Source organism: Sprattus sprattus, assembly GCF_963457725.1.
Source record: "Sprattus sprattus genome assembly, chromosome: 6".
Lineage (NCBI taxonomy): Eukaryota > Metazoa > Chordata > Actinopteri > Clupeiformes > Clupeidae > Sprattus > Sprattus sprattus.
Genome location: NC_137925.1, coordinates 14,591,946 through 14,619,704, shown reverse-complemented (window position 1 = coordinate 14,619,704; position 27,759 = coordinate 14,591,946). Strand labels below are relative to the sequence as shown.

Sequence of the window (27,759 nt, the reverse complement as noted above, 5' to 3'; positions counted from 1 at the left end):
AATCCACTTTCACGAGAACGCGCATCAATCTAAGAAGCTAATCGGAAGGAACCCAGCTGAGAAGACTTCGGCTGCTTATGAACACATTTTCAAGCGTGCGGGAATGCAGCGGAAGCGTTTCTCTTACGTTGTTTTTGCGAAGTCGTGTAAGAAACATTTCTGAAGAATTACAGAAAAAGGTCGAGAATGAGGCCCATTGACCTTAACTGAGGCAAGTGAGGCCTGCATTTCTTTAGATGTTAGTCTGGGCTCTTTTGTGAGCCAAAAACACGTTGCAAATTGCATTATTTTAATATTTTTTTTGCAGCAGTTATTATGTAAGGGATAAGGTATAGTCCGCCAGTCAGTATAAGAAAATAAATCTCGACGGGACGGACAGGACCTCGAAGCGCAACAGAGGGACTACACATTATCCCTTACATATAAATACATCAGTTTACAGGACAATGAGCCGAAGACAAAAGCAAGATGACCAAATGAAATGAAAGAAATATACTTGATTTAAACCATGTAGGGCAGGTTGTCTCTTCTAGGATGATGGTTTAGAGTAAGAAATGTTAATATTATAGTGTGGATGAAAAGAAGCAGATAGGTGTTGTTTGAGTGTTTATATATTGGGGGATGGGAGGTATGTCGTATGTGTGTCTGTGTTAAGGGCCTTATATAGTACACAAAACGGTCGTGTCGGATGGTTGGACAGTGGGCGGGCGGCCGGATAGTACGTACTAGTTAGCATTTGTGTCCCTTTATAGTACTCCAACGGCTGTGGGTGCTGAAAACAATTCTCTTCCACAACAGTAGGGGGAGTAACGGTTTAAGTCCCGAAAGACAAGCTACCCCATGACGTCTTTGTGCGATGGAAATCGTTAGTTGGCTTTACCTCTCCTCCACAACAGTCAATTTCTACTCTCCCACCAGCTGCCACTACTCAAATGCAACAGGTGTCAGCAGATACACAATATTGTGACTGTGTCTAATGCTATATATACACCTGATAGGGCAAACTTATCTTTATCATGGGAGAATGCGGGGGAGTAAAATGCTCCCGAAGTAGATTACATGTTTTTAACTTCGGGGTTAATTCCCTTTCGTCTACTGCTGGCTAGTTAATACATAGCCTACAGACAGCCGGAAAGGTTAATAAACAGAATGAAATAGCTACACATTACACACTATGTTTTAATAAAACCCATGTTACTCACATACTGGTTAACACTGTTTGTTACAGCACATAAACGTTTGTCGCTACATCCAAACTGCGTCACCGTTGTCCCTCCCTGTATCTGCTCCAGCCGCACCATTTTGTGAATCATTGCCATTTGTTGCACCTTAATCATTGCCATTTGTTGCACCTAAATCATTTTCTACAAACATGATATGCGGTGTAGTAAACTGAGACTCTATTCACTACTGCACAAAAACTAGACACGTTTGCAACGTTTGAAATGAAGTAGGTAAAACAACTTTCGCCAATATCTCCGTAAGGGAGATGGGTTGTGTGCTCAAATTTCCTGCGATCAAAGAAATTCATGTATTCATGTGCAGACTAAAAATCACGTCTCAGGATTTCTGCGCATGCACGTTATTTCGGGTGTCTCAACTGTAACTAATACCACTGTCATATAATTATGAGTTCAGTAAAATACGGAGCAAACACAGTTTTCTACCGTTGTTGAAACACATCTTTAATTGCCGTCGCTCATGCTGGTTCTCTGGCAGTAGGCTACTTGGGCCGGCTCATGTATTGTGATATACAGGGAATAGTTTTCAAGGAAAGGATCTGCGCCTTTGACAGTGGCTGTTATGCATATATGGATATAAAGGTAATGAAACAGGAAACGCTAGGTCCAGAAATGTTAGTTTCCGGAGTTGATGTCGTATGGAAATGAGGTTTTAGTGTGCCAATCACGGCCAAGGAGTATCCGTCGCCATGAGCGGACCGACAGAAATTTTTGCGGGGAGAGCTGTCCGACGTCTCTGGAGAGCACGGAGAGGGCGTTTCAGCTACCGGAGAAGGCGTTTCACTTACCTGAAGGCGTTCCTATGTGCCCAAAAACGTGTCGTACGGAGTAGCATAAAAATGCCTTTAGAGAGTAATAGGTGCATTATCTGCGTCATCTAGGAAATGGCCACTGAGGTAATAATTCTACAGCTGAACCACATCGTTCTCTCTCTCTCTTTCTCTCTCTCTCTCTCTCTCTGTATGTTTAAGGAAGGTCCTGTTGTGTAGACTTATTCAGCTGGTTTGTCAGTCGGACACTTATCATGGCACACACTCTTTCTGTCTCTGTCAGTCTGTGTGTTTGAATGCATGCGTATGTGCGCTGCATTTTTTTTTAATATCTTGACTCTACCTAAAATATGGATTATAAACAACCATAACAAATACCTTCTTTTCTGAATAACAGAACCAAATCTACTTACAGTATGAACTGCGTTTTATTGATTTTATTAATTCAGGCAGTACTATTATGCTCTGAACTTGGTCTGGAAATAAATCACAATAAACTCCAATGTTTTTATGTACTTTTGGCTTTTTGTTCACTGTTGTCTGGCTGCTGAGGTTAACCACTGGAACAGCCTCTCTTGGTTCTCCTCAGTCCACTCCACATTGGCTTTGGTCCGCTCAACGGCCTGATCCAGAGCTTTGGCCACTGAGCCTGTTGCGGCGTGTGCTGCTTTGAAGTCGAGGAGCTGTGTTTCGAAGGCACAGAAACAAGTGAAAACCCAAGACAAGAAGATGCAGTTATAAATAAATGAATGATGAGGTGATAAACAATGACAAAGGTTAACCTGCACTACACTAAGTAAATACTTCAGTCCCCCAAGGCACAAGGTTATCTACCAACTTGTAAGGTCAAGGACAAAAAACATCAACCGAGATCACGAGATCTGTCTGAAATGTCCACAAATTTGAGTTTTGTGCAAAGAATCTTATGAAATAATATGATTTGGTGCAAAATAATTATTTAGAAAAGAATTTTTGTTTTAATTAATTCCATAGAATTGTGTTTTTTTGATTCTGGATTTAGAACGCGCTTTTTTCTCACAAGTGCACTTGGACGCTGGATCTTGTTAGTTCTCAGTTGATAAAAAGAACATCATTCCAGGCGGCCCGCCAACACATCCATGGTCATTCTCCGAAGCTTATTATCGCTCCTACTCTCCAAAACACAGCCCAAAAACACAGGCCTCCCACCCAGTTTGACTGACAGCATTTCAAAACTTTTCCATGACAAGGACCTTTAATTAAGATTTCATGACCTTTCACAACCTTCAAGCACACCATATTGCTAACTTTACTCTTTTAGTTGATGAAAATTAAACAACAACCTTTTCCATTCCTTTTCTAATATACTAGTTAGGCTATGTCAAGTCAAGTGGAAACTGTGTGAAAACAACACATTATAAACGGAAGAGTACATAACATAATTCATTTCAACAACAGAACTAAATCTAAATTCATGTTTTCAGAACTTTTAATGAATTTACTGAATGCCAGGGTCATGGACGACATTCCAGCATGGCCCCTATTATCTCCAACTCCCTCCCTATACTGTAGTCTAGTGGGAGAGCATCTGACATACAGCACCTGTTTGAGGTCAAACTCAGTGGAGAGTCCTTCAGTCACCATGGTGATCAGCCTGGAGAGGATCCCACTGTCATCACTGAAGAACACACACACACACACACACACACACACACACACACACACACACACACACACACACACACACACACACACACACACACACACACACACACACACACACACACACACACACACACAGCATTGTAAACCACCTAAATCATTAAATAACCATAACAAATTCCAAATTCCAAAGACACTAACAAACAAACAACAATAAACTCAAGCCACAGTAGGACAACAGCAGGTCTCGTACTCACTTCAAAACGGACCAGTTGTCTCTGATGTAGTTCCACAACAGGGGCTTGAAATTGTCAATGGAAGCAGTGTCCATGATGAGACGTTCAAGGGAAATGTTCCAGAGGGTAGAATTAAGAAGGTACTCCAGACCCCTTCAAATCAACTGTTGAAAATTATCATTGTCAAACATCATTGTCAAACAGTGCCGTGGTGGTCATAGAGCAGAATTGCAGCTACAATTGTCATTAGGCCCGTGCGCAGGGATGGGTATCATGTAAGGTCAGGCCGTCAGTAAAGTCTGACTGTTGAAGAGATAGTAAAGTCTATCTGTGATCAATTATTTTGTACCAGTAAAGTCTGGCCGTCAGTAAAGTCTGACTGTTGAAGAGATAGTAAAGTCTATCTGTGATCAATTATTTTGTACCAGTAAAGTCTGGCCGTCAGTAAAGTCTGACTGTTGAAAAGATAGTAAAGTCTATCTGTGATCAATTATTTTGTGCCAGTAAAGTCTGGCCGTCAGTAAAGTCTGACTGTTGAAGAGATAGTAAAGTCTATCTGTGATCAATTATTTTGTGCCAGTAAAGTCTGGCCGTCAGTAAAGTCTGACTGTTGAAGAGATAGTAAAGTCTATCTGTGATCAATTATTTTGTGCCAGTAAAGTCTGGCCGTCAGTAAAGTCTGACTGTTGAAGAGATAGTAAAGTCTACCTGCGGTCCTACTTGTTGCGTTAGAAAAATCTGACTCAAGTGATCTAAATTAATAGCACTATATCATTGCATTTGTTACAAACAGTTGGAGACGTCTAACTGAGTTGTAAGAAATGCCTGATATTTCTAAGCGGTGACAACCATTTGTGTGTGTTTTAAAAATTAAAAAAAACGAATCAAAGGGTTCGTCTGCATATCTTGTTGATGGAGGAGCGATCGGTGAATCATTTCCAAGACAACCAGTGGAGAATGGTTATAAGCAATGGCCGTCTAGTAAAATTAAAATAAAATGTCAAATGAAACTGGTATTAGTGTGCTATATTTCAAGCAAAAGTCGGGCAATTATTAGCCAGCGGTGGGTATTTATCCCCAGTGACAGCAATGTGGTCGGAGAAAGATTAGAGTTCGAAAATTCAGCTAAGGATTGTGTACTAATTGCACTGTGAAGAAGAACATAAGTCATAAAAAAAGCAAGTAATTTGAGAAGGAAACTGGATACTGACAATTATTATAAATACGGGCAGTCACACCCAAAATCATCCAAAATCAGCGCATTAGTGTATTGTCACAGCATCTGTATGAGTGTGTTTGAATGGTGAAAGCAACGAGAAACCACGGAACGTCAGAGTTAAGTGGAGAATAAAGAAAAGGCATGAATGAGTGTGACAGAGTTAAATAAGTGTCTGAGAAAGCATAAGGCGCTGGAGGGCAACTAATAAAGACTCCCCGATAATTATTCCAGCAAGCCTAATAAAGGGTACATGAGTCGCGGTATGAGGCATTAGTAAAACTCCGGTAAAAAAATCTGTGCGAACTATAAGAAGTTCTTGAAGGATGCGCAACAGGTGCATTATTCAGAAATTCTAGTCAAAATAAGTACCCTTAGTCAAAGTATTGTGTGTGTGATGTTGAAATAAAGAGAAAAACTGAGAAAACTGTGAAACAGAAATTATATTTTCCCGAGTGATAGAGTATTTCAGAGTAAGACACATGCATTTAAACTGATACACACAAATCAAACACGGTCAATGGACGGGGCATTGTTGAACAATTAGGCTGTCGTTTTCTGGTTGAATGCAAGTTTTCGAATTTATGGGTGAATCTTCTCGAAACTTTAGAAGTGGTAAAATACGCATGCCAATGCTACAAATGATGTTGCGAGAATAGAAAAATACATCGGTAAAGAGTTTTTAATGCAATGCTGTGAATATTGGTGGTTTTGGAATTGAAACAGCGTTTGACTGCCCGCGTTGCGTGAATAGAAAGAACAGTATACATCGGTAAAGAGTTTTTGATGCAATGCTGTGAATATTGGTGGTTTTAACATTGAAACATAGGGCTCGACCTTCCGTATGCTTTAGATCCTTGCGAGGAGTTGTTTGTGAAAGCGGTTAAATCAACGAAGATAAAAATACATGTGTTGCAGGCGATTTTATGAAAGATAGCCTATTGCAATGCTTTGCTGGAAACATCAGATGTATTAAGAAATCATATGTTTTGACCACAGTTTCATGTGTGGAGTGATTAAAGTGAGTAAAACTGATAAACCATTTATTTGTTGCGGACGATGTTGTAACGTCAAGATGCATTAGCAAATGAAGTACATATTGCATTCAACATTGTAGGCGCCATTGGGAGTGTGGGTGTGTCTACCGCGTGGATGTGTCAGAGCAGATTCTCCGAGTTTTGATGAGATAGTTGAGGAAGGGCCATTTGTTGACTGGAATACAGTATTAAAAGAACTTTTGACTATTGAATCTCTTAGTGACCCAGTACAGTGGGAATTTTCTAATATATATGTGGTATTTCCATATCGTAAATCACACATTACATGTCCGATTGACACAAGTTTGCTCACGTGGACACAGAGTAACCCAAGGAGAGTACAGCAACAGTTACAGGCGCTTACGAACGACTTGTGTGCGAGTGAGATCAGTCCCAGTACAAGAGCACGATTGATTACGCTGTGAGGGCATAGGTGAGAGGGGAGTTAAGATTCTTAACCCACAAATAATTATACGAGCAGTGCCACGAGAAGTGTATCAGTGTGTGAACACTGCAGCAAGTAACTGTTAAAAGTACTTTTTTGTATTAATTTTGAAAAACATAATACACTGCATAGTGATTTTGAGTTTGTAGAGTAAAGTGTGTTTCTGAACATGGCAGCAGCTGAGTTGGGAACAGGAAAACAGCCCCCTTTAGAAGCGGTGTGTGGTAAATACCCAATGCAGGCAGACAAGATTAAAAGCCACTGCTTAAAATGGCATGACAGAACCAAGGGTGACACAAATCCGTGGCCTCAACAAGGCTCATATGATTCTAAATTATTAATACAAACAGAAGGAAAAATACAGGATCATAAACGGAAAGACAAGAGTAAAGCACGAAAAAAGAAAAGACAGGAGTTAGAAACACGAAGAAAATGTATGGGAATAATCAAGGACAAGGTAGAAGGGAAAGAAACAGCAATACCATCACAACAGCCTGGGGTGGGAGAGGAAAAGGGAGTATGCACATCAGAAGCTCCAGAGGGAGTGCAGAGTAGCCCACCCCCGTACACTCCGCCTGTGAGAGCACAGAAGAAGCTATACCCACAGCTGCATGAGGTGGCACAATGCCCACTAGTACAATTCGCTGGTACAGCAGAAGTAAGCGAAGACAACAAAGTGAAGTATATGATAGAAGAAGTAATACAACGAATAACCAGATTAGAACATGTCACCAGCTCATTACAAGATAATGAGTGCATCAGGCACTCATCTCCAGTCACTGCTGACAAACACAAAACACACAATGTGGGAGAGGACGCTCAGGGTTTTCCGTTGCATTTGAGAAAAGAGCCTGAGAGAGCCGTTGATGACACAATACTACCCGAGCGCACATATGAGCTGTCTCCATTTGATTATCCTTACTTTACAGAACCAGAACAGAAGAGAATGGAGAAGAAGCATTCGCAAGAGCAGAGTAGGAGACAGGCAAGGCAAAATATATTGCTTTCACATGAGGAGGAGGAATGTGAAATGCTACAGGCCCATGAGAACAGAGGGGCAGGAGTGGGAGAGAGAGAGCTGACTGAGATAAGAGAGCTAAGGATGACATTGGCTAAAGAAGCGCAGCAACTAAGTGAGACACTCACTCATGGGTTAAGCCCCAAAGTAGCAGTAAATAAGAGGGAGATGCATGCAATTGAGGAGTTTTGGAAAAAGAGAGAGCAGATGTGGCTGCGGCTGTGTGGGGACCAACCACTCTGGGTCCAGGATGGAAAAGGGCTAGAGGAAGCCCGCCACTTACTGGGTGAAATAGACAAAGAAATTGCATTAATTAAGCAAACAAAAAGTACTCATGCACAAACCAACAAGGGGTTAAAGATAGAAGATGGAGAATTAAGAGCTCTGCAGAAATTGGAAAATATAATAGCTAAAGAGGTCAGAGCCAATAAGGCCAGAGAGAAAACTAGTTGTAAGAGCACTAGGAGACCAATGTGTATTAACATAACAGCAGGCCATATGGAGGGGAGCTTGGAGGATATAGAGACAGTACCTGAGGAGGTGAGAGAAAGAAGTGACACAGATAATGAAGAGGGCAGTAGTGATGCAGAGGAAGTGGCCACAGAATCGCCAGTGCTTTCGTTCATGATCACAGCTGCAAAAAAGAAGGCAGCAAGCAGTCACTTGGGGCAGAAAATGAAGAGAAAAATGACAAAGGTCAAGCATTGGGGGCAGGTGGAAGAACACTCTGACTCAGATGCAGATGATGAGGAGGACACAGAGCCCAAAGGCCAATGTCCAATAACAATCCTCACAAAGAAAGAGGTGATGAAAGAGTTAGATAAAATGTCTAAGGAACTAAAAAAAGTGAAGGGTCGAGTAAAGCAGCTAGAACAATTTCTAATGCAAAAAGAGAAAGAGAAAGAGAAGGAGAAAGAAGAAGAGAGGGCTCCAGTGAAAAGAGGTAGCAAGATGTTGCCTTTAATCACTAAAGGTCCCGTGCAGCATTACCAGCCCTGGGGTCATACAGATGTGGTTGGGTTAATCTCTAGACTTCCTTTCCTCCAAGATTCTGCGGACGTGTGGGTGACGCAGATTGAAAATGAAACTCATGGAATAACTCTATGTTTGGGGGACATTAAAGTGCTTCTGAGTCAAATTCTGACAAGAGAGACTGCCAGGACGATCTTTGACAAAGCCGACATGGAAGGAGTGATGGGAAACCCAATGATAGATGATGTGCCATTCAATGAATACAGAAGCAAGGTGTGGCACGCATTAAGGGAAACTTACCCAAACGTATTCTCTCTCACAAGCATGGCCGTAGATACGTTGAAAACAGATGAAAACCCTGCTGCGCTTGTGCAAAGAACAAAGGCAAACTGGCGAATGAAGATGGAGTCAAATCCAGAGAGCAATCTGATGACGAGACATTTGATGAAGAAATCGATCTTTGATGCCCTCCCGCCTCCAGTACAGACTGAACTGGACAAAGACCACCACATTGGAATAATGCCACGTAGTGAGTACAGGGATGCTGTGAATCATTTTGGCAACTTCAATAAGGGAGCAGAAGAAAATATGCGTAAACAAGGCACTGAAAGACAGAAGAAGCTGGTGCAAACGCAGTTGGAGAATGCTAAAGGGCAGAAAAAGATAGTCCAAGAGCCTGTCATTGAGGCACCATTTCAAAGCAACCCAGCGCCAGCACCGGCACCAACAGCCTCTCCAGTAACATCTGCACCTACACGAGCTGCACCCCGAGCACCACAGCCGACACGGCCTGAATATGCCTACAGACCTCCACAACCACCGCAGCCATACTGGGTACAGCTATATCCCCAGTGGCAGCAACCACCACAACCGTGGGAGGCACAACCACAAGTGTACAGAAGCCAAGGTGGTGGCAGAGACCGAGGCAGGGGAGGCAACAATAGTGCCCGTGGCAATACGAATGGACCAGTCATATGCTGGGCCTGTCAGCAAGAAGGACACATGTCCAGAGAATGCACCCAACAGGAGAGGACGGGAGGACAGGGAGACACCCAGCCACCGACGGAAAATCCCAGTGGTCCGGTTTCCCCGTATGGGGGTGCTTACTCTCGAAGGGGCGTAGAGAATCTTAGTGAGGAGTGTCAGTTTGTAATGTTATCTAGCAAAGCTGATAAAGAACATACGCTGCAGGTTAATATAGAGGGTAAAATGGTCACATTGATGGTTGATACTGGAGCAAAATACAGCTGTGTAGCCACAGCTGATGCCCAACACCTCCCTAGGTCTAACAGTGGTAGAGTAGCAAAGACCATTGGAGTCTCAGGACAAGTGCAGCTAATACCATTTTCTGCTCCGGTGACAGTAGAATTAGATGGAAAACAAATTAAAATGCCAATTTTAATTTCAGATCACACTCCCATCAATTTAATGGGGCGAGATATACTCTGCCGGATGGGAGTCCAAATTGAATACACTCCGAATGGACTCTCTCTGATCAGCCAAGAACCCTGCCATGCCATGGCCCCTCAGATTCCAATTAGTAAAACAATCTATTGGATAACATTACTCAAAGTAGGCTGGGTTGAAAGAATTTGGAAGTTTTGGAAACCTCTGATAAATGCAAACTATCCCTTGTTGAGGGATCCAAGATGCCCAGCACACTGCACCATAATGATGGAAGACAGCCCCAGTGCGGAAAAACATGAAGAGTGGAAAAAGGTGGTTTCTGCTCGAAAACCATGTGAGATGAGGGCCCAATATGTAATCATAGGGCCAGAGGGAATGGGAGTACAAGTTGAATTAAAAGAGTCAGCATTAACCAGAATGTATAATATTCCAGACTCCATGCCGCATATAACCCTCAAGGTAGGCCTAGGGTTTCGAGCAAGGCATGTGGGGTCCATGATGAAAAGAGCACAACAGGTTGAGTGGATGCAACCACCGACCATTAATGACAACAGAGTAAAACTGTCTACTGACAAAACTCTGACACGACTTGATTTTATGTGCAGGATTACAGGGCTTCCTCAGATAGTCGACGTCCAGGATGACATTGGGGGGCCAGAGGTTGGGGTGTCCGAGCAGCTTCAGCCACAACATGCATACTAGATAAGTGATTTCAAAGAGCCAGTAGATGACTAATATTAAAGATGGAATGTGGACAATTGTAATTTTAAGTCGCCTGCCTAAGAGCAGGCGTCCAAGATGCTTTCCTCATTGTTCTCTTGGGTTTGACTTAGCTCCAAACCAGGATAGTGCAAAGCAGTGTTTCTCCCTATGTCATAATAGGTCCAGCAGGGGCAGCAATTAGGATAGGACAGATAACGAAAAACCCTGAGTTTTAAACAAGTGCTGACAAAACATACACTTTGACTCTATCCCACACACACATTGCATGGACAACCACTGATAACTGATACACCACGCACAGTACATGTTAGACTACATGACCCTATGTATTCAAGAAATTGCCCAGTGAGAAGTCCTTGCTGTCTGTATAGTGTTTACCCGGGAGGGGGATACAGATGCTGGGATGGTGAAGGTCACAAGCCCCTCACTGCAGAAGAAGAGCCGATGTGCGAAGAACAGGTAAAAGTTAAAAAGTGGAGAATAATTATCCTAGCAGAAGACACAGGGAAACAAGTTTTGTAACAAGTACCAGTTCAGGGGTGGGTAAAGGATTTTGACATAGTGCAAGCAGTCAGGCCTATGGAGTTTAAATGTAAAACCTGATTTCGAGTTGCTTTTCCAGAAGCAGCATCCTATTTTTCACCAGCAGCAGCAGAGGGAATCAAAAGTACTGTAGAGAGAGCAGGCAGGTGTTTAAGAAAAGTGCTATGTGCAAAGAAAGAGCAGGCGTCAGTGCCACACAGCTGCAAGCCACCGTGATAGCCCTTCTTTGACATCACATGTCCCGATATGAGTCTGTGGGGGAAAGTTAAGTGGTTTCCTTTTGTTTTATAAGGGTATGAAGTTCAGAAAATAAACATACATAGCTGAAAAGTCCTTTACAAGACCTATGTGACAAAGTTTGACGGAAGTTTCTATGTTTGTGGTTTGGGCTAAATTAATATGCAATTAGTATAAAATAAGACGGGTACAGAAGCCTTGGAGTAGCAGCGCAGTGTGTAAATTGCATACACTCTAACTTTTTTGTTGTGTCGAAGGGGGGACTGCCCCAGTGTTTTGACAAACCCTATGAACCATGCATGGTCTAGTTATTACGTTACAGCCAAAGTTGGTCATCAATGATATAATTCTGCTCCACAATATGGGAAAAAGCTAAAATGATTTAAAAAGGAGGATAAAACGGGCCACGATAAGGTGTGGAGATGCCAGAGTGGCCACATGGCAGCTCCACACAAACTCTTTGGCCTGTTAATGACTGATGCGCATGATTTAAATGCGCAAAGGGGGGAGGTATGACATAACATTTTAGATAAGGGGTTCTAGTAATTTTTTATAAGAGATCATTGATGACAGACTGGCAGTGTGAGACTTGTAGTACAAGGAATTGCAGCAGAGCCTAAGGGGTGTATTCCAATACCTGAAGGCCCATTTAAACATGTAGTAATTTGATAGTATAGATATGGGAAGAAAACAATACAAAATATATCAAGAAATATAGGTATGTACCAGTAGCAGTTGAAACTTTTTCACAATGGGTTGAGGCATGCCCTAGTCCGGATCCAGATGTTAAAAATAGCGAAAATATGTAAATTGTCAAATTTTAGTTGGCTCGATGCAATGTCCATTGCCCTGATGCACATGAGATCACAGAGAAATCACACTACACATATCACACCTCATGAAGTGCCCACGAAAAGGGCTATGCCCATATCCAGTATTCAAGGGGATGGCAAGGGTCCACCCCTGAAGCATCTCCAGCGAGAAATCAGAAATTATGTGCAACAGTTGTTTTTAATCCATAAGATTATTTATTTACAGATGATGAACCAAGAATTAATAAGCAACCCACAGGTGGACATTTGTGGCCTGGCTCAGCCTGGAAACTGGGTGTATAAAGATTTTCAGGCGAACGAGTATCCAACCCGGGAGAGAGGGACCATAAAGAGTGACACAGGCCACTCCAACAGAGGTAAGAGTACAAGGGTTAAGTGTATGGTATCATCTCAATTTGTGTTACAGAACTCCAGTCCCACCAATGCAACAGAGACAAAATGGAGAGCTATCCAATGCAGAGAGGGAACCCTGGGAGAATGGTGCAGGTCAAAATAAGCATGGACCAGGACACCAACGACAGGAGAGGCAGGAAAAGGACCCAAGCGACAACATACACAGTCTTGGTGACGGCATACTACCATGACTTCAGCAGTCTGGAGGCGGATTACTTCGTGAGCACCTTTGTGGGCCCGGAGAAGGAGTAATAGGAGAGATGTGTTGATCCCTGTGCAAAAGGTCTGACCCAACAACTGCCTGATGTCCCCAGCCAGTGAAGGACACCCCAGGAACCTACCCGTTTTCCATTGTCCATTTTCCCTTTTCCTGGAATAAATCATTGCCCTGCAATAGGTGAAGAGGATCAACGATCGTTTCCCTCACTGTTAGAAGGTGTTGAGGATCACAATGCGTTCACATGGCATACATACACACTGAAACATAAATGGACGGTTGCACACTACATGAAGGGGATGAAGAATTTAGAGGAGCCTAGTTGAATTCACAAGGGTAGTCATCACTGCCCTCTTACTCTGCATTTCACTTCCCCCACGTGTCTGGGAGCCAAGAGTGTTCTGGACACATTACATATAGGGTGACTTACACAACAAAGAATTTGCTCTCGTTTTAGGCGGTCGACGCACCACAACGTTTTTGTCACATCTCAAACCTACACAACAAATTGCTCAAACAAAATAAAGATGAGGCATGAACATCACCGTCGTATTTAGAACGTTTAAGTATTATGAGTAATCATTGCAGATTATTATATGTCTCTAAGGTTAAACTTAAGTGACAGAAGTTTAGGTGCTAGCTTAACGTGATACAGTGCCTTATAGTCTGGGGTTTAAAGGGAAGTGGTAACTCACCTCACTGAAAAAGAGCACGAATGTTTTCAATTTTTTCTATACTCTGTTTCACTAATGTAACTATAGTTTTTTATATGCATGCAAGTTAAATCTCCCTAAGGGGTAGCCTGGGGAGAAGATACTTGAGCTTTGCTGATATGATGTACCTCATATTATGGTACTATAATCTGTGTTCACCTATCAAATGTATTGGACCTTTTCTAAGAGTATACTGCATCTATTCTTTCTATTCTAATTTTATATCCTGTGTGAATTGATGGTTATAGTAATAATTAAGTAGTAACTCACTTGTGATTGATCTGGTGGGTCGTATCATTTTTTTTAAATAAGTGTGTGTAGTTGCTTATCATCGCTGTATAGTTTAGTATAGTTTAGTAAATTATAATCATATTAATGCCAATGCATGCTGTACTAGTAATGAAGTAAGATAAACTGAACTATATCCATCGTATTGTGTGTCAAAATTGACACAAAGGGGCGTTTATGTTGAAAATTATCATTGTCAAACATCATTGTCAAACAGTGCCGTGGTGGTCATAGAGCAGAATTGCAGCTACAATTGTCATTAGGCCCGTGCGCAGGGATGGGTATCATGTAAGGTCAAGCATGAAAACCAGAGTGCAGGTGCAGGGCAGTGGAAAGTTACAGAGCAGTCAGGAGGGGGTCACCCATTTACACCCACACTCACACACACTTATACATACACACATACAGAGATACACTTACACATACACACACAGGCATATGTACACTTCTATATAAACACATACACACATACACACTTACACGCACATACACATATACACATACACACATTCAAACAAACACTCAATTACACATACACATACACACACACACAGATTCACACACACCTACACACATGGATACACAATCACACATATACACGCATACGCACACAACCATACTAATGCACACAAATGATGAGGCCTCTCAAGGCCAACATGGCCTTTCATCATGTGATAACCAAGAAAATTGGCAGGAGGATCTTTTCTCCCCAAAGCAAAAGTTCCCTCGCAACAGGTGAGCGAGAATATTCTGAGTGGCTAATAATGAGTATAAAAAGTGTGAAAGTATAAGGGAATATTCTGATTGGGTCATTTTTAGATAAGGTGATGACCATGATGCATAAACTGACGAATTATGAGTATAAAAGACAATGCATTGGGTCTTAGAATTCAGAGTTTGCCCGGGGACCCCCACTCTCATATTTGGATGATCTGTCTGCAGGATTGAATAAAACTTCAGTTTATCGGACTCCGGACTTCTGACTCTGATTGAATATTATCTTTAAGTTTTTGGAAACAGTTGTAAATTCGCTACAACACAACCAATCAAAATGAATCGCTGATGCCCGTTTAACACTTTCTATCAGAGACAATTATTAACACACTGTAGACACACAATGGCAAGAACCCACCCTTTAGGCAACGTCTTTAGACAAGGTTTGGGTGATCCGTCTCATCAGTATGATTGATTATTGCTATGTTGATTATTATGATTAGATACCGGTAGACATTATATCAAAGTTGTAGGCTATCCCTTAGCATGTGGTACCACTCCTCCCATCTTTGGTCTGTTTGCATTTGGTCACATTACAGAAAACACACACACACACACACACACACACACACACACACACCTCTTGAGCAGCGTGGGGTCTTTAGTGCAGGAGAGGGCATAACTTAAGTTATCGTCAGTGGCATTCTTAATCATCTGCCGGACAAAGTCCCACTCCTGTACCCCTCCAGTAGCGACAGCGCAACAGTAAACTGCATGCCTCAGGTTGGGAAGGATCCTGAAGTAAACAAACAAATTACAAACATGTAAGATACAGTACCGTAAACAAAAAACACAGTATCTGCTTGCTTAAAATGTGTTCTCTGGACACAGTAGGCCTACAGAGAGAACATCACACTCACACGTTGTCTTGTGGATTGTTCATCCACGAACGGAACCAGTCCTGGGAGAGATCCATACAGCTGTCCACTTCTGTTCCACAGGCAAAGACGAATGCTGTTATGTAGAATCTGTACAAAAGCATGATGAGTGCACAATTGTGAATACAATTATTGTTTAGTTTACACACTGAAAGGCCAACATAACAGAGCACGCTAAACAGATTAGTTGTGCCATTGCAAAGTAGGCGAACTGTCTTTCTGTATGAAACCTAAAAACAATATAAGGCAATGCTATCAATCATTAGTGTCAATACAGATGACTTAAATAACTTGAGCATGTTCAGATGAAACCCTGCTGTAAATATGTGTTGTATGATATTGAGATAACAAAGTGCAAAGCTTTACCGGTCATAGTCTCCATCTTGAATTTTGGTCCAGTTCGCAGTAATATTCTTTAAGTGCAAAAACAGAGGCTCAACTTGCTTCCTGAGGTATCTCTGAAACAAATATGATAAGATAATTTGTCCTTTACGCATAAACACGCATCAGAAGTCATTTTGAATATTACAGAAAAACACCTTTGTTCAGGTTATCACTTTATGCTAACGTGGGCACTTCCAAAGAGACTTAAATAAAAAAACATCTGTAGTTAAGACGAATGCTAAATGCTTGATTTTAAAATACATCACGCAAAGTTGTATTTAGTTTGAACAATGTTATGATATAAGTTAAACTCATCAATACCACTTTCCACATGACATCAATACCACATTACTCTGACTAACAACAATTACAGTGTTTAGTATTCATGTTGCATTAAATGCATAATATTACTTGAATTTTGTTCAAATTGCTTTACAATGGTCTTTAAAGGTAGAGTCCTTGATTCTAATCCATTACACTTTTTATCAAATTCAGCAAATTGGTCGTCATGATTCACTAGCTATATTATGTGTGTGCGCTCCAGCTTGTCAGAATCACTGACTGTAACCCACCTATAATTCTTGAGATTCTTGAATAAACCAAGCAATAAACCTACATTAGTTAACGCAAAGTTATAGCATTTTTAGTTCAGTTTAGTGATATGAATAAATGTAATAGGAAATGACTTTAATTTGTTTATGCTAATCGAAGCAATGGATAATGTTGTTCTTCCTGGGCTAACACTATGCTAGAGTAAGCTAGGCTAGAACTATGCTAGAGTATGCTAGGCTACTGCTTGGATTTGCCAGCAGCAGGATGTCCTTGTCTGGGCCTTTAGCCTTTTGGTTAATTCAAGTCTATTTTGTGGTCAATTCTTGAGATGATTCATTTAATCCAAACACTAACCTGCAGGGCCCCATACACTTTTGTTTGGCGAAACATTTTGAAATAGTGTTTCAGATGGTTGATAGCCAGGTCCCACGGCGTGTGTTCTGTCTCTCTTGACAGGTACTGAGTTGTTTTCAGAGCCAGGACCGTGTCGATAATATTTTCCCTAAAAAAAAAAACATAGTTGCATCAGTGACTGATTTGTTGTATGTTGCAGACTATTTTTTATTTAAAAATGCAAAAACGTACTTGGCAAAGCTAAATACATCATCCACAATCTGAGCTCTGTTGAGGGGTGGGATTGCCTAGACAAAGGAGCACAGCATGTGTGAGTATAGGAGGATATTATCTGTAGTACACAAAAAAAAATTCTATCACAATTATAATTGGGCACTGTCACTGTGAATTTTGGAAGACCATCTTGAAGAAAAACCCCACCATCCTATATCTCTTCATATCTAAGCACTATTTGCGACCTGAAAACGGGTATCTGACCCTGGGCTCTTTTACGGATTCCGTTATGGATTCTATTTGGGCTGAAATGTTCTCTGTTTGGTGTTCCAAAAGAGATGAACACACAGTTGGGGCTACTTCCATAATGTTGTTATTCTATTTGATAAATTTGCTTTGCCTTAGAGTTCATCCTGCACTGAGGTAACAGTAATCATGTTATTTTTTCTCTGTCTCTCTTTTACTCAATTTACTCATGATCATTTTTCCCCCCTTAATTTCTGCCATTGACAATTCCACCAAATCTATCTATCTAGTTTGTGTACCTTGTGGTCTCGGATAAGCTGTGCAGAGAGGCGTTCCCAATTGCCCTGGTCATAGTTGACTCTATAGAATCCAACTATGTTGAGGTTTGCTAGGATCCATTCTGTCGTCTTCATTGGCTCGTGCACATCTGAAATTTCACGAACATCTATGTGTAAAACAGTCTTACAGAAATAATTTATAGACAACGTGCAAATTTAAATGTGTTATTGAGCAGCAAACTACTATGAATCACGTCAATGTTGGTGTTGATGCTGACAAAATTACCATTTTATGGGTTGACATTTTTTTTCTCAACATGCCATCTACTGTTTAAAATCACCCAAGGCCAATTCTGAGGTAGAGTCAACCGGTTAGGGACATTTAGGATCTAAATTATGAAATTTATATCGAAAAAAATATCATATTTATTGAAATTGATTGACATTTAAAAAAAATATTATAATATAAAGATGAACCCCTTGTCCACTTTTTATCATTTTCTAAATGATGCAGTGGGTGGAGTTAGGCTCAGAACTGGGGGTGAACTTACACTTTAATGCATGTGTGATTCAATTATTTTTGTTGAGCATTGTCAGAATAACCTGTTTGAAAATATGAAGATAGCACAGTTGAAGGAGAACTAAGTACCCACTGGCCTGAGTGTACCTGGGGTATACTAACCCTAACCCTAACCCTTCAGGCAAACACACAATTCATTACCTGACTTGGAGATAAGCCATTTACGGTCTTGTGGTACACCATGTTTGGTCCATGTTATGGGAACAAACCACTCATAACTGAAATCAGAAAAGAGCCCTGCTGTGTCAGTGGCATATGGACTTGGAGTTGGATAAAAACTCAAATAAATAAGGGCACCATGAGTTTGCTTACCTGCGTGGTCTAAAGTTAATATGTTATTGAAAATATATCAGCTGAACTCACACAAGGGTCCTTTAAAGCATCTGAGCAAAAGTCAATGTAATACTACTGTATAATGATACATATACTTTCCAAAGAGAAGAATGTTACATGTTTTAACTTCCTGATTAAGTTGGAAAATGATCCAAACCTTAATAGTTTGCGATGTAGCCTGCTAAAGGGTTACGATGACGCAAAGCATTAAAAAGTGACTATTTTGTTTTACATATGCATTTATAGGTGTGCCCTTCTTTAAATTGCAAAAATCTGGGTGGGCTAACGGCTGAATTATATTTATTGAACTGGATGGTAAATCATGTAGAAGGATATTTATTAAACTTGATGGTAAATCACAATGTGTTTAAATTTAGCATCTGTGAAGCATGTCTTCATCTTAGAGAAGACATCAGAGGTACAGAGACAATTGTCTTTACATCTTTTAATTTATGATGCCCCATTACAAACATTTCTGAGAACGTATTGCCTGTCAAGCAGTGTCATTCTGAACACATTTAATGAAATAGAAAATATAAGAGCTTTGTGATTCCATAAGGCAACTCCCCCCTTTATTTCTACCTCTCTACCCTGCTGGGCCTATGCAAATTGTCCCCCATATGAGCTGGGTTCTGCTCAAGGCTTCGTCCTGTTAAAAGGGCGTTTTTTCCCTTGTCACAGTAACCTTTGTGCTTGCTCAAAGGGGGTTCTGGCTCTGGGCTATGTAAAGCGCCTTGAAACCATTTAACTTGTTATAGGAACTATATAAAGAAATAAATGTGAATTAAAATTGAAAATTGAACAGTGAACTCTATGAACTTTATGTTACCCATGTCTTAAAATAAATGATAGCTTGGTAATCTCCCAAAAGGCAGGTTATCCAGGTTTGAAGTGAACTATATTTGTGAATGACTAAATAATCAGTCAACAAGCCTTACTTGTAAATGGAAGGCATGTCCACCACTGACTCAGGGTCTGACAGGAAGTGCTTTTGGCTGAGGGTTCCTGTTGTGGTATCTATGGTGATGATGGGGAAACCCATCTGGAGGATCCAGCGGCCCATGATTCCCTCAATGGTGCTTGGGAGTTGTAGTGTGGGAGTCCTGTCCACCTCCTTTTGGAATCAGTGAGGAAACTGGTTTCAGTGAAGTTCCTTGTATTTTTGCACAAATATGAATATTTCAATGGATGTTAACTTACAGCTTGAAGATGTTTCCAAAGGTCTGTGGGCACTGTGTTTTTGTAAGCAAACTCATTCAAGTAGTTCTGTTGGGAGAGAATTTTTAATTCAGTTTTTCTTTTTTATTGAGGTAGCATCACATGCCCCTCCAAAACGAGTCCATACAGGTAAACACATCTGAAATATATATATTATTATTTTATATGTTTAGACACAAGGTTTCACAAAATGAACTTAGCATAAATTTCAGGATAGCCTTTACTTTGGGCACCAGAGACTGAAAGATGTCATCGTGTTCAGTAGGCTTTAAGGTCACACTTGAGTTGTTGTCATAGTATAGGTATGTAAATAAAATTTAACTTATTGGTTTTGCATGGCTTTAATAAGTTATTTTTCATTCCTTATCAACATATTCTAGGCATGATGCAAAGCGCCAGAAGCCTATCAGGGAAATATTCAGATGTTAATGTGAACTGAAACTGAACATCTTCTTCAAACTTACAGTCAGGCCCTTGGAAAAGACTGGCTCTGTCAGGAACTCTGAAAGCATCCTCAGCACGGCAGCACCCTGCCACACAGACACGAACTTGTTAGATCAGGTTATACAGACCAAGCCATAACATAAACTATTACAATTCAGATCCAAAAGCATCCTGTAGGTGATGCAGTCAGTGACCTACATTACTGTAGGTGATGGAGTCAGTGACCTACCTTACTGTAGGTGATGGAGTCAGTGGTCTACCTTACTGTAGGTGATGCAGTCAGTGACCTACCTTACTGTAGGTGATGCAGTCAGTGACCTACCTTACTGTAGGGGATGGAGTCAGTGGTCTACCTTACTCTAGGTGATGGAGTCAGTGGTCTACCTTACTGTAGGTGATGGAGTCAGTGGTCTACCTTACTGTAGGGGATGGAGTCAGTGGTCTACCTTACTGTAGGTGATGGAGTCAGTGGTCTACCTTACTGTAGGTGATGGCGTCAAAAGCCCTCTTGATCTCAGCTGGAGTGTTTATGTTTTCCTCAGGGAAAGAAAGAGGGTGTGAGTGGACCACAGCATCCACCCTAAATGCCGTCCTGATGTCATTCCAGACAATTTGGTTTGTCTATAGAGTATTGACAAGAAAACAACATAAATAAGAAAATAACAACAGCATTCAGGACAATCAGGTCTTACTGTAGAGTATCAACATACATACTTAACTATCCTTGATAGCATTCAGGAAGGTAAGGTTGCATTTTTCCAGTTTATATGTAGCTTACGTTATGTTAGAGCAGGGGTGTCAAACACAAATACATAGAGGGCCGAAATAAAAAAAATGGTTCAAAGTCGAGGGCCGGACAGTGGGCCAAGCACTTGCGCTTGCAGGCCTAAATTGACGTATGCTACCAACTCTCAGCTATATCAGATAGATAGACTAATAGGAGATAGATGGATACTTTATTAAGCCTTAGGGGAAATTAAAGGCACCCAGTGCAACTTTATGTAAACATTCAATGAAAAATAAACATTCAATTTCTAGTCTTTTTTACACGTAGTAAGTTTCAATAACTCCATACCATTACATATCGACATTCAAGGAGCAAAGATGATACGTCGTTGTGTGGTGAACAACAACAATCGGCGGTGGGGAGAAGCCATTTTTCCATTGACTGGAAGCCTGCATTACTTATTGTAGGTTACAAAAAATAAAGAAAATGGCGGCGATTGTTGTTGTTATCGATTTTCTATCAGTTCTCACCACACAACGACGTCTCATCTTTGCTGATTGAATGTTGGTATGTAATGGTATGGAGTTATTGAAACTTACTACGTGTAAAAAAGACTAGAAATTGAATGTTTATTTTTAAGCCTCGAAAGTTGCACTGGGTGCCTTTAAGCGAGGCAAATTTAATTTCACCGTTGCTCATTCAAATCAATGGAACTTTTTGCAACATTCTGAGGAGCTGGCGGGCCAGATGAAATGGCTTGTCGGGCCTGATCAGGCCCGCGGGCCTTGAGTTTGACACATGTGTGTTAGAGGCTGAATATTGTCAAATCAATGTTTGTAGAATTAATAGTTGACAAGCATGTAGGTGATAGAGGCCAGATCAAAGGTGCTTTGTATGACCACAAATAGACGAAGGGACATCAAGTAAGACTGTGAACTGCTTAAAAGTTTACGGACTGCAGTATAAATCAGAATGGATTTCTATACGTAGATTGAAGGTCTGTACTTAAAGGCACAGTCTGTAGGATTTAGATCTGTACTTAAGGGCACAGTCTATAGGATTTAGTGTCATCTGGTGCTGAGACTGCCAAACTGAATACTTCCCCCTTTCCAAGAGTGTAGGAGAAGCTATGATGATTGTCAGGTGCCACGAAAAAACAAAAGGCCCTCTCTAGGGCCAGTCTTTTGGTTTGTCCGTTCTGGGCTACCGTAGGAACATGGTGAACCCCATCGATGAGGACTATGCACCATATGCAGATACGAAAGCAAAGTATTTCTCCCAAAATAAGAAAGTACTAGGAATGCTCCAGGAAAGCAGATCCAAATAAATAACTTTATTATATGCCTCTTCAGAATGTTCCAAAAAGTACCGTTGATTTGAATGGGCCATCCCAATGTTTGCCGGTGAATATTTCCTGATACACCGCTGCGAAAAGATATTGACCGCTGTCATTGGCAAAGGGTTTTGTGCATCTTATTCACATCTTTCATATCATTCTTCAAGAAGTCCGGTCATATAACGTCACAGATTCATTGTTATTTGAAGTCAGCAAGTAATGGGTTGAAACTTAAAAGTTCTATTTGCGTGAAGAACTATTTATTTCTAAACAGAATCACAAAACGGCAACTAAATCATTAAAAAGAGGTATGTTGGAGGACTGTCTTCTATCGTTTTTGGCTACTAACTGTATAATAAGCGGGATAATGTATTGTCCGTCTGTCATTATCCAAAAATAAATCCCGACGGGGCGAACAGCACCCCGACGCGCAGCGGATGATGTATGTCCGGAATGACCTCCGGACAATACATTATCCCTTACATGTTACAGTATTAAAACAATCAGATCAGAATCAGACAATCATGGTAGAAAAAAGACGAAACATCAATGTATCTATTATAAACAGTAATTAGGTGATCCGCTGTTCCATCAGTTAACACAAAAGTAGGACGAAACTAACTATATTACTATTCATCATGGGCAGCACTCAAGACAACAGGGTTATTGACAACTGACAGTGGAAAAGTTTTCACGTCCTTATTGTTCTTATTAAGACAATCAAGGTGAGAGCACACAGACTTACCAGTTTCTCATCTGGTTCAACTGCTGCAAGGCCCAGATTGGAGAAGTAGGTGGCAAATCCCTCGTTCAGCCAGATGTTATTCCACCATTTCATCGTCACCAGGTTTCCAAACCACTGCAAACACACGATGCAAATACATCGTCATTAATGTACACACTCGCATGTGTCTGGATATGACTGAACACAAGTAGTTGCTGAGCAGTTACCTAGAGACACCTCAAGGCAACAAGAAGAACAAGAGAAAAAAGGAAAGAAAGAGAGGAGAAAAAGGGGAGGGGAAAGAGAGGGAGAACGAGTGAAAGAAGAAAAAAATCTCTTCCTGCTGATGCTGACTACATCAGACATTTATGGATACATGGCAGCAATTACAGAGGGAGGTTGGAGTGTGGAGGTAAAGTAAATGTGTGTATTGAAGAGGATGTGTGTGTGTGTGTGTGTGTGTGTGTGTGTGTGTGTGTGTGTGTGTGTGTGTGTGTGTGCGTGTGCGTGTGCGTGTGCGTGTGTGTGGGTTAATCAGCCCGCAGTCAATGCATGACCACTACACTGACAATAGAGGGCGCTGAGGGTTGTCACAGCATGATGACAAACACTAACCCTACACAGATTCTTGCCTACCCCTACACAAACATTGATGGACACCCATTCCTGCCATCCCCTATTCGAATTGTTGACTTCTACTTATGAAATGAAGCCACATTTGCCTGGCATTGCATTACATGTGGCATCAAATAGATCTGCCCCCCAGGGTCTTGCTCCTGTCTAGTTGTTTTGCCATCAGAGTCCATAGTGAGGAGTCTCCCAGTTCCTGAGATACGACTACGGTCACCCATATCTTACCATGTGAGCCACCTCATGGGCTATGAGTCTGGCAGAGCTATATCTTCCTTCTTCTGTTTTATTCTGGTGACAAAGAAGGCGCGTCTGTCTGTAGGTTATCAGCCCCCAATTCTCCATTGCCAAAGCCCACATGGCAGGCACAGCTATATGATCTGTGAGAGGGCAGACAGACATGGAGAATGAGTGAGAGAGAAAGAAAGACAGACAGACATAGAGAATGAGACAGAGAGAGAGAGTATGCAGATGACACTGTTCTTTATACACATGCAAAAACCAGAACAGGCTGCCACTAAACTAACTGCAGCATTGGTCCGACTGTCTCCGACTGGCTAAAAACATCATCCCTACACTTGAACACAAATAAAACAGTCTGTATGTTCTTCTCCAAGTAATCATCAAATTCATAGCCCCCTGATGTCTTTATTGAAGGAGTAAAGCTCACAGCTGTATCTGTTTTTGGATTGTTTATTCATTTTGGATTGCAATTTAACATTTAAAATACATGTTGTGGTGGAAATTATGTAAATGAAAACTCACTCATCTGTGTGTGTACCATTAACCAACAGTATAATCACCAGTGTGTGTATGATCTTAGTAATTAGAATAATCACAAGGATATTCATGATAGTAAGATGTTAAAATTACAACCACAGCATGAGCAACACCAATTATATAGATTTCAGTAGTTCTACACACACACACTAGGTAGGGAATTTCCCTAAAGGCTGTCTCCCAATCCCCTGGATCATTGCCAACACCAACTCCAAACCGAGGTTGAGTTAATGCGCATGTGTCAACCAGTGTCAAGTAGAGTTGAAGACACACACACACACACACACACACACACATACACACACACACACATATTTCAGTCCCTGTCCCCTCGACGGCTCATCAGCATGTTCTGAAATGAACATTCCTGTCCTGCAGCATACATCACTTGTTGAGTTAAAATCTCACCTAATTTCGTGAGGGGATATGTGACATTCAAGTATCTCTCCAAGTACTCCAGAATGGACCCTGACTTCTGCAGAGCAAAATCACCTTGACCTTCCGCGATGGCCTGCCGGCGTCCCCACACACGGACCTACAAGTGAAGCACATACAGTGATGATGCTTTCGAAAATTCACATGAATACACATGACGGCATGATGCAGAAGGAAAAAAATAACTTTACTATTTTTAACTGCTATTTTTAACTGTGCTATTTTAACCATAATTTCCCATGTTTTTGGGTCCACATTTTTACTTGGGGCAGAAACGATCAAAATCTTTCCAGTATTGAGTTAGAACGCTATAATCAGCAACCGCAAGCAATCCGTGTCAAAGTAAACAAATGACAGGCTCAATACTGGAACTCAATACAGTAACTGTAAAAATCAGTTTGGTCTGGTGTTTGAAGAACTGTGAGAGGGTGAATTCTCCCCCTCCTCACTGTGGCAAAAAAAGGGATGGTGCCTTTAAGACTTTTGGACTCCACCCCCATAATAATAAGACAAGCAGGTCCCCAGGGTGCAGAGTACTGCAGTACCTGTGAGTACAGCCGGTATTTGTTTGTTTGTTTTATTTCATGGGCACCCACCCTCTCCTGCACGGTTCTTCCACACTTCACCACCCAGTCCAGTCGCCACATCCCCAAACAACGTTGGGTGACCGTCTGGTCCCTCGCAAGAGCTAATCAGTTTTTTACAACTATTGACCCAGAGTTATTCAGTTACTGGACCCAAAAAGAAGGGAAAATAAAGCACAGGTTAAAAAATTCTACCTCTTTTAAAAAATTGCCCCGTACTTTCTCTCCTATGAGGCATCTATCCACTAAAGAATGGTATAGTGTCAAATGGTTCCCCAAAATGTCTAGTTTTCTTGCATTGACACCTATTTGATAATGTTAAAGGTGATAGTTATGTAACTATAAGAACTACAAGTTTGTGAACAGAATAAGAATAAGGGATGGGACTGCAGGAGTTTACCAGTAATTAAACTGCAGTATCTTTGGAAATGGATAGGGGGCAGCAATGAGCTACTGTGGACCCCAGAGAGAGGGCATGTGTGCCCAAGGATGGCAGGGAGTTAGAGGAGGCGAGATTACCAGGACTTTTGCCCCTTCTGGTGACCTGATGTAGTCAAAGTCACAAACAACTAAAGCCACCAGGTAGGTGGACATTATTGGCGTTGGTTCAAAGGTGGTTATGGACACCTTCACCCCTTCCATTGTGGTGTTGACAGTCCCTAATAAAGGACAGATTAAAGGGGACCACATGTCAAAAGTATAGACCAAAAATGCATCTTATTGGAAAATGAGGGCAAACCAACATTTGTTTTCACAGCTGAATCACAATGCAAATAGGCACGTAACAGAAACATGGCCAGACACTGAAACATTACTGTATCATATAGCTGTTGGCATTTTTTTTTTTTATAAAGGTTTGTTTCAAGTTTCAGTAAAAAACTATTTTGAAACCTGCAAGTTAACCTTTATGGTCTAACAGTTACATACCATTAAAAATTGCAGGCCTAAAAATAAAATACAATAAAAGTGTCTACGACTGTCACAGGCTCTGTAACCAGCAACTTTATGTCCGATATGGTATGGTTGCTTTCGCCAATCAGGTAACTTCATATAAACAGGGACCTTGCCTCCATAATTATTTTGCATGCACACCCCACTAAGAAGTTGGGAGGATATCTCCTACAGTAACAGTAGAAGTCAGGAAATGTTAACATTAGTTTACTGTAGATTTAACAATTCAATTCATTTTTATTTGTAAAGCGCCAAATCATTACAGTTGTCTAAAGGCACTTTACAGTGCCCAGTGCCTGAACACCGCTTACACACAGCTATGGTGAGCCAAACTCAGCAATATTATATTTAACACACAGCTATAGCGTGCCAAGCTCACCAACAGTAGATTCAACACACAGCTATGGTGTGCCAAACTCACCAGTCTCCATGCCATTGGCAAGGGCTACAGTGTTGTGATTGTGGATGAGAGTCATGTGAAAGATAGCCTTCAGGGCTGGCTCGTCAAAGCAGGGGAAAGCCTTCCTAGCATCTGTAGGTTCCATTTGGGTTGTGGCAAGAGCTCTGAAACCCATATTCATTCATTTCATTTCATATCTATTTTTGCATTCTCTCTCTCTTGAAATTACTTCTTGGTCATTTCAGAGGTCAACTCTAATAGCACTTTAAAAGTGGATTGTGAAACTGATGCCACTCTACTCTACTAGTAGTCTAAGTAATATAGCTTGACTTACTTTAGTTACTTTGAACTCTGATCCCTCCTAGTATCCATTCCAGTCAAATCCTCTCAGGTCTTTAGCTAGTTCACCAGTCAAGCTTGTGTAGAAAAGTTTAAATGAGGTTGATAAACAAGTTCATAATTGTTTTCTTACTTTGTCTCTGCACCCTCAGTGTAGTGGCTTCTGTAAAACCCAGCCATGTCTTCAGCCAGCTCTCCCTGGAATCTGGTGTAGAGTTGGTAGGATTTTCCTTGGACTAGTTTGCCGTTGAGCTGGATGACCAGATACTGTGTCTTCTGTTGAAGCCATGTTGTCTTAATAGCTGGTGCAGCTGCACCATCCAGTCCAGTCAGGGTTGCGTGATGCCCGTTGAACTTGGTGAGGTTGAGCTTGTTGGAGTGAATGAGGATCAGGTCTGTCGTCTTCACACACTCAAAGTCCACAGTAGAGTGGCCTGTGAAGATGTACATGCCGTGTTCATCCTTCTCCAGACGAGGCCACAGAGTCAAATTGTATTGGGATGGCTTGAGAGTGTCAGGCAGCCGGTAGTTGTTCCAGGGCTCATTTGATGGTGTTGGTGTGGTAGTGAGGATGGCCACAGACAGGATGACGGTGATGGCGATGATGGTGACTAGAAGAAGCCCCACCACTTTCACACGCTTGCTGGCATGGGAGTAGTATGCCCTCAT

The 27,759-nt window shown here is 41.3% G+C and overlaps 1 protein-coding gene across 1 annotated transcript; it reads right to left on the bottom strand.

The window, feature by feature from the left end:
* Positions 1-2,541: 2,541 nt before the first annotated feature.
* On the bottom strand, positions 2,542-27,759 carry LOC308366747 (aminopeptidase Ey-like; the record flags this gene model as incomplete). The annotated part of the gene is made up of 20 exons (XM_080840490.1): positions 2,542-2,694; positions 3,593-3,668; positions 3,910-4,041; positions 15,285-15,440; positions 15,565-15,672; positions 15,949-16,040; positions 16,873-17,020; positions 17,104-17,159; positions 17,631-17,758; positions 18,331-18,407; positions 19,461-19,636; positions 19,723-19,788; positions 20,205-20,270; positions 20,662-20,805; positions 22,993-23,106; positions 23,830-23,981; positions 24,790-24,916; positions 25,920-26,059; positions 26,773-26,915; positions 27,224-27,759. 20 exons carry the CDS (start codon positions 27,757-27,759, stop codon positions 2,542-2,544), a joined length of 2,790 nt encoding a protein of 929 aa, XP_080696616.1.